General features: G+C 45.5%; 1 protein-coding gene across 1 annotated transcript; it reads right to left on the bottom strand.

The window, feature by feature from the left end:
* Window positions 1-3,055: 3,055 nt before the first annotated feature.
* Window positions 3,056-4,050, bottom strand: LOC123161016 (26 kDa endochitinase 1-like). Its single transcript, XM_044578869.1, has one exon. The coding sequence runs from the start codon at window positions 4,010-4,012 to the stop codon at window positions 3,056-3,058; it is 957 nt and encodes a 318-aa protein (XP_044434804.1). The 5' UTR covers window positions 4,013-4,050.
* Window positions 4,051-8,553: the final 4,503 nt, after the last annotated feature.

The following is an 8,553-nucleotide window of genomic DNA, read 5'->3' as shown; positions in this document are numbered from 1 at the left end:
CATAAGACGTGGCAACGCAGCACAACTCAGTTTTTCTTTTCTTTTCTTGAGGCAAAGCACAGTTGGCCGCTGGCTGGTGCAACTATAGCGTTACACATAGACCTGCAGTTGTGTGTGTGTGCCAGAAGTGGTGGGGTGTGCATGTCTTTATATACGTTTTGCGCTGCAAGAACTAGGTAGCAGATTTGTCTCCTCCTCACTGTCTTCCTTCTTGGCGGCTTAGATCCGGGTACGGCAACAAACAGCTAGCCATGCTTGGTGACTTGCTCGAGAGTGTTTGCTTGTATGCATGCATGTGGAATTTACCTTGACTTCCATGGAATAATATCCTCCTGTTTACTTTTTAAATTCATCATCCTTTTTCTGTTGAGAGAGCCGAGGATCAATCAGTTGGCTAGCTGCGCACGAATTTGTGCTGCTCACCCGCATTAGAGCAAGTCTAGAAGAGTTGATATATTGGCCTGAACTCCATAATAACAGCCTGCATAAATTCGTGCGTAGTTTCAGCATAAATTTGATCAGAAAAGTGCGTAGTTTGCAACTGTACCATTATTTATTCCTCTTAACCACTTTTATATTCTGTTTAGGACATAACCTTAACTAAACTAATTAATGCTATGGTGTATTTGGAAAATGCTAACACAGAATATAATCTTTACATATATGAAGTATTTTAGGAGGGCCTATAAGGATCAGACCTAGTATGAATGATCTGTTTCAATGGGCATATAGGGGTAATAAAGGAAGGAGAGAATAAAGTGTGTAATCAGTGGGGATACTAAAAGAACGGGAGATTCAACAAAAATATGAAGGAGAGTATAATGCAAATGAATTGGTATTAATACCAAGGGCATGATGTGCATGCAGTGCAATAATGAAAAGAAATTAATACCAAGGGACCTAAGAGGGGCATGCATATATGCGTTGCTGTGCAGTGTGTGACCGTTATGTGCAACAGAAATAACATGACCAGAAAGGTGAGCGGCGCTATGTGACCATCAAGTTGCGTGCAACGAATTAGGGCCGTTTAGCTTATACGTAGATAATTTTGTTATTAATCTTCAAGCGTATACTGAGATGGCCTAAAAACACATTTAACAGAACCCTCTGGTGGTCGGGGTTGGAACCCGGACATCTAGGCAATCATCCGGCTTGGAACATGGACATCCGCGCAAATATTCAGCGTTTTCTCTGCTGCAGAAGATACAAAACTGACCAAAATACCCTCAATATTACATTGAATCAGAAAACGTTCAACATGAAAGTTGTTCTCGTCGAAGCGGATAAATTTATTTTTGGGGTCATGTCCATCCGAGATCATATGCGAATTCTACTGGCCGAAAACTTTACTGTTGTAGGAAAAATTGGGCATGACTGGATTATCTCAAATATTCCTAGAATTATCAGTATATTATTCTAACTTTACATAGTTGTTTCAAAATTTGTAGATACTTTGTTTTTTATGATAAAATTTGGCCAAAAAAGGCCCTGAAATTGTAATTTCGTTCAGGGTTCAAATCATGACTTTACATAGTTTTGGCCCATGATTACTAAATTAGTTGGGCTGCAACTGATCATTATTAAAACAGGGAATACAGTTACCTCGTTACTATCTATAGACAAGAAACAATTTATGTGAAGTGATTATCTCCCATTTAATTAGCGGTAGCAAGAAAAGTGTTACCCACACGTTCGTAATCTATATTTATTCCACATAATTATGTGTCTGAATTTTAGTCCAATTTCTCTAATTGTCTCCGTGCCCTAGTAAAAAAATTGTATACTCTTTAAGGTTGTTGTGTAGCATTGAGGTGGTAAGCTCGCCGAATTTGAAGGGGTGAGAAGAACATCCCATTGCACACAGCCAAACACTTATGGTTTCCATCTGCTCACCCTCAAACCACACTTGAAGGTAACCAAGTAGCAGCTAGGAATTTCAACAACGATATGTTGCATGCTACAAAAAGAAACTGCAGAACTTGGTCGAAAGTTAGAAAAACAAAAGAATGAGTAACCAGTCATGCCACAAGAGGACCGATGGGCTCAAACGAAGTTTCTTTTTAAACGCCAGTACAGACACAAGCGCTCATACATACGCGCATACACTCACCCCTATGAACGCACACACGTCACCCTATGAGCACCTCCAAGAGACTGAGCCGGCATGTCATCTTGAAATTTACGAAGTCACCGTAGACGCCTCGTCATTGACGGGAACATCTCCTCTCACTGAAAGCACATCGCCGGAAATCCTGAAATAAATCTAGGAATAATGCGAGCACGAGGACTTGAACCCTGGTGGGCTGGGGATACCACAGTCCCTCTAACCATCCAACCACAGGGTTAACAAGCTCGCCAAGCTGTGCGAGTATGAAACCGAAGTTGGACGAGAATAAGGCCAAGGTCACCAATCTGCGGTATGGCTGCCATGGCGTGCTCGTATACACAGTGTGCCCCTAGTCGTCGTCTGCACAGCACGGCAAGGCATGGACACCGGAGCTATGACCAGCTCAGTGTGCTGCCTGGCGTGTGGGGGAGCGCTACGGCGTCGCTAGTAAAAGTGTAAAACAGTGGGCTTGATGACATCATGCACGGAAGAGGAGGCCGGGCCTAATCATTTGCACTACTGGTTGGGGCCCACCATTGCGGGCCGCTTGACAGAAAGCTATGCGCACCTCAACATCATGTCAATTTAAAAATATATATTCTTGCATCACGTGGACATCACAGCCATCTTAAAAGAAAAAAAAAGCCTAGAAAAACTTTTCTCAAAAAAATGTCTCTCAACCATTTAAAAAAACTCTAAAAAGAATTTTCTCACCGTGACCAACCAGCATGCGCCACATGGCGTAACTGGTTGGCCACCATTCCAGCGCCTCTTAATGGGTTTGATAATTGGCAACTATAGACCCATGGAGCCATCCGAGTAACCCACAATTCTGTGTGTATCGCCTGACCGTTGAAATATCTTGTTTTAGGATTATATATTTCTAAAAAGCTTTTATACTCTCTCCATCCTAAAATAAGTGTCGTTGGTTAATTACAAAGTAATATCTCAAGAAAAAATTATAGGGAAATGCTTCTGGTTGTAGCAGTCAAGGTTGTCGCCATGGGTGACGCCGAGGATGTGGCAGTAGCGCTTGTAAAACCCGATCCGGTCAGCAACACGCTTATCGTACCCATGCCCACACTCCTTCCCGCCGTTGACGATGTTGGTGATCACGCCGAACCCAGGCACACGCCCTGCAACCCGGTCCGCCACTGAAGGATTCCAATGACCCGTTATCACCGCGTGGCTCGAGGGCTTGGGTGGCTGCACCGTCATCCAGAACCACATCGCCGTCTTGAATGACACGATCGAGTCCGTGGCCACCAAGCCCGGGTTGCCTAGCAGGTCAGCCCCGATGCCCCGGCCCGCCGGCCCATAGTTATAGTTGTGAGAGAGCTGGATGGGCCCTCGGCCATAGTAGCGTCTTCCGGGGGCACATGGCCATATCATGCTTGGGGTGCAGTAGTTGGACTTAGCGCGCTCCTGTTTGAAGCAATAGCCCCACGCGTAAGGCCCGTTTGGGGCTGTAGCCCACCCGCCGGTGGTCTCATGGGAGGTCTGCGCTAGGAAGGCGGCCACCTCACGCTTTCGGGTGGCGGTGCCGCCCGTGGTGCCGAAGCCCGGAAAGGCGGCCGCGGCAGCTAGGAAGGCCTCATAGGTGTAGAATCCCTTAGCTTGGCACGCCCTATTGTTGCGGTGCAGCAGCATCCGGTCGAATAGTGAGCGGGAGATGATGGAGGAAACGCCACCACCTGAGGGGTCAGGCGTGCCGCAGCCAGAGCACTGGCTCTGGCAGCCGTGGCCGCAGTACTCCGGGGTAGAGCCGCACCAGCCGAAGCGGCTGCAGCAGAGGCAGTTCGGGCAGGTCGCCCCGCCGGCTTGCGAACCGCACTCCGCGGCGCGCGCACAGGCGATGGCCATGGCCGCCGTGGCTAGCACGGACACAACCGCGAGCGCTCTCATCGTGTACAAAGTGCCAATGAAGCACACAGCTCGGTTGGCCGCTGGCTGGTGCAAGTGTGTGTACGTGCCAGAAGCGGTGGGGAGTGTCACGTTTTTATATATGTGTCGCGCTCGCGCAGCAAGAAATAGGCAGCAATCAAACCTGGCGGCTCCGATCCGGCCGAGGGGTGAGTTGATCGAGACCGTGTATTTGTAACTTTGTATGCATGGATGGCAGAAAAATAGATAGATGACGCATGGGCAGGCATTCATGGACGGCGTCCTTGGAATATAGTCACCTCGTTACTATCTATAGCCAAGAAAAATGCACGGCATCCATGAAATACAGTTACCTCGTTACTATCTATAGCCAAGAAAAATGCACGGCGTCCATGGAATACAGTTACCTCGTTACTATCTATAGCCAATAAACAATTTATACGAAATGATTATCTCCCATTTAATTTGCGGTAGCTAGCAAAGTGTTACCCACACATTCGTAATCTATATTTTTCCACATAATTTTATGTCTTAGTCAAATTTCTCTAATTGTCTCCGTGCCCTAGTAAAGAAAACTCTACTTTTTTTTTGCCCCAAAGTGAACACCCTAATCCGAGACACATTGCAACATCTCATGTACCGTTAAGTGTTACTCACACAATCGTAATCAATAGTTTCACCTAGTCAAGCTAGTCTTTTTTGGGGCGACCTAGTCGAGCTAGTCGGGTTGGTCTTTTTTGAACAAACTTTAGTCTAGGTTCTTATCGCTAAAAAAAATAGTGTACGTTACGAATCTGATATCTTGTTAGGCTTCCTCATTGAAAGTTACAAAGGCCATGTGCTAATATGTGCAGACTTAGTAGGGTCACTGAGATGTGTAAGTCATGCATACTTTCCAAATATGTGAATAATTGCTCATCTATATAATACAGTTTCTGGCAAAAATTTCACATAAATTTAGCTATTATTATGCCAAATCTGATTTGTAATTTGTTCAAATTATAGACTAGGTTGCACGGCTTGATCTTTGTTGGGAAATAACCGACAATAGTTTTGTAGAGGGAATTCTGGAACCTGCTTCATGTTTTATGTTTTATATTATCTATTTTCTATAGAGAAGTCCACTTAAAACCCTCAACTATTCGGTTTGTCAAAGAATGAAGCCTCAACTCAAAAACCGGCTAAGAATCAACACCGGACTCCGCAAACAAAATCTGGCCCTGATTTTGCCGAGCATGTCAGATTATGACCCGTTGACCATCCAGCTTTCAGATCCCAGTCAGCAACGGCGTCAGCACATGGAATAAAATAGGACAGTAAAAAGGGATAATTCATCCTGGAGCCCGGGCTCATTTGCTCCCTCTCACCAAAAAATTCAAAAAAAATACTAGAAAAATTCAAAAAATTCCAATTTTTTTTTGTGGTGCTAGATAATTTGACGCGTGATGTGCACCCCAAAATTCAACTTATTTGGACATCTGAGTAGCTCTCAGCAAAAAAGACAAATCGGGTCAAAACAGTGCATGAACAGTAAACATTTTTACAAATCCTGATTTTGTCTTTTTTGCCGAGAGCTGCTCAGATGCTCAAATGAGCTGAATTTTGGGGATAATTCATCCTGGAGCCCGGGCTCATCTGCTCCCTCTCACCAAAAAATTCAAAAAAAAAATACTAGAAAAATTCAAAAAATTCCAGTTTTTTTGTGGTGGTAGATAATTTGACGCGTGATGTGCGCCCCAAAATTCAACTTATTTGGACATCTGAGTAGCTCTCAGCAAAAAAGACAAATCGGGTCAAAACAGTGCATGAACAGTAAACATTTTTACAAACCCTGATTTTGTCTTTTTTGCCGAGAGCAGCTCAGATGCTCAAATGCGCTGAATTCTGGCGCGCACCTCACGCGTCAAATTATCTACCACCACAAAAAAATTTGGAATTTTTTGAATTTTTCTAGTATTTCTTTTGAATTTTTTTCTAAGCATGGGTGCAGCTGAGCCCGGGTGCAGATTAGCCGCACTCAGTAAAAAGTTCATAAAAAGGAAAGGAAAATAATTTTAGGATATTTTAAAATCTGTTTGGCCAAAACATATAAAACTTTCACAAAATGATCAATATATTAGTCTTTAGTTCTCAGAATTATTTCAATTTTTTTCAGGATAGTTTTATTTGTTTTTGACAAACTTTGGATTTTTTTTGTAATTTCAGGGTTTTTAAAATCTGTCCAGGCAAAATATCTCAAACTTGCATAGAATTATCAGTATACTATTCTTGATTTCTGGAGAATTGTTTCCAGATTTTTATGATACTTACATTAAAAAAATTGGCTAAAAAAGGGTTTGAAATTGTAATTTTGTATTATTTTTAAATTTGTTTGGCATAAACATTTGAAAGTTTCCGAAAATGACCATTATATTAGTCTTGAGTTTACAGAATTATGTCAAAAATTTCTAGATATTTTATTGTTGGAAATGTTTTAACCAAAAGGAGCTGAAATTGTTTGGGTCTAATTTGACAAATAGAATAGTTCGGTGTTGTAAAGTGGACTTCTCATTTTTTTTATATATGCATGCTTTTTTCGCAGATTTTTTTAAAACTGCGGAGTCGAGATGATGTGGACCAGGTCGAGATCATGATTTTACATAGTCCCTCCATTCCAATAAATTAGACCTATAGTGTATATTTTTGTGACTTCGAAATTATATATTATTAAAAACTTTTTGAATACGAATTGAATGGTATAAATTTTTTCATATATTACTATAATCTAAATTTGGTTGGTCTAATTTTCCTTTGGAGGTGCATTTCGTTAGTTAATTTATGATATCGTTTGGTTGGTCTAATTTATGATCAAAGTTTAATTAATTGAGGCAGTACTTTTAGGGCAAGATTACTAAATAAGTTGGCCTAACATATAGGACATTTACCCCTTAATAAAACAGGATAAACCCAAAGGAACCTGTCTCAAAACCCTAGCTAAACACGCACGCAATGTGGCTCGCTCGATATCTGCCGCCGCTTCTCTCCCGTCTCCGGCGCCCTGCATCGCGCGCATACGCCTCGTTGGAAGCCGGCACATTAAACAGCAACCCGGTGCAACAGCTGCGGCGCAAAACAGGAGCAGCGGCGGCGGCATCTGTACGTGGTTCTGGATGACTGGAAGCACGACTTCTCCCTGCATAAGATCAGCTTGGAGGACCTGGTCTGCGGCGACGGCGTTGGCTTGGAGCCGTGGCGCCTCCCCGATCCGGTCCTCCGGTTCGGCTCCCGCTCAATCGGCTCAAGCCCAGGCTTCCACGCGCTGGGCAGCAACATCGTCGTCATGACCGAGGACGACGACACTCACGTACGACACGGAGACGGCAGCGCTGCACACCACGACGAGGAATCCCGCAACAGACAGGTTGCTACCACGCCATGGCCGCCGGCAACAATCTGCACACGTTCGATTCCGACGGCTACATGCTCAACTTTGACGAGTCCGGCGTGCCCCACTGGGAGGTCGGCCCCGTGCCACGCTTCACCCCTCACAAGGACAGCTACGTCTCCGCGTGCGCTTTGCACCCCAACGGGCGCACCATCTTCGTCTCCGTCAGGCGCCGCTCTGGGGACTACAGCACCAACTTCGTGGAGGAGGAGCCGCAGAAGAGTAATCTACAGCTGGGGACCTTCACACTGGACACGAAGAGCGAGCACGACTGGGAGGCTTGGAAGTGGCGCGACGAGTGGTACCTGTCGTTCGAGGGCCAGGGGCACTACGACGGTGACCTGGGCGCGTGGGTTGGGATGACCCACGTAGTGCGCGACTGCCATGGCTACCGCAACGACGACCACGAGCACCTCTGCTCCTGTGAGGTTCCGGACTACCGCAAAGAGGAGGAGGAGGAGGAGGAAGAAGAAGACGACGACGACGAGGATGAAGAGGAGGAAAAGGAGAAGCTTGTCCTGGGAGTCTGCCCGCCGCCGGTGCCTCACTGGAGTCTGTCCGCAGAGAAGCTGACGTTCCTGGAGCCCAAGCTTAAGAGTACGGGGCGTGATGTGCTCCTCCGCACCGGTGGCAGAGGCACGTTTTGCCTCGTCGAGCGCGCCCTGTGCAAAGGCGTCAGCTCCAGCTGCTCCAAAGCCGACGGCGACGATGACGAATGCCTGCTCCGCGTGACCATGTGCCGCATCAGGTACGGCAGGAACGGGCGAGCTCGTGGCCGCCCCGCTCTGGCCTGGTCGGTCGTACCTCACAGGAAATCAAACATCCGGATTGGTGAGTCAACATGGTCATGGTATCAAAAAAGGACAAATCCTGACGTCTGTCTGTCCATTTCAAAGACCTTAGCAAGGCTTACCCTAAAGACCCTTTCTCATTACCCCGCATTGACCAAATCATTGACGCGACTGTAGGACACGATTCATTGTGTTTCCTCAACGCCTATTTCGGATACCATCAGATTAAAATGAAGAAATCGGATCAGGCCGCAACAGCGTTCATCACCCCTTACGGTCCTTTCTGCTTCAATACTATGCCCTTCGGACTCAAAAATGCTGGGACTTCCTACCAGCGTATGATTCAA

The sequence above is a fragment of the Triticum aestivum genome, chromosome 7B (assembly GCF_018294505.1).
Source record: "Triticum aestivum cultivar Chinese Spring chromosome 7B, IWGSC CS RefSeq v2.1, whole genome shotgun sequence".
Taxonomy (NCBI): Eukaryota; Viridiplantae; Streptophyta; class Magnoliopsida; order Poales; family Poaceae; genus Triticum; species Triticum aestivum.
Note: the sequence above shows the minus strand (reverse complement) of the source record. Positions and strands in the feature narration are given on the sequence as shown.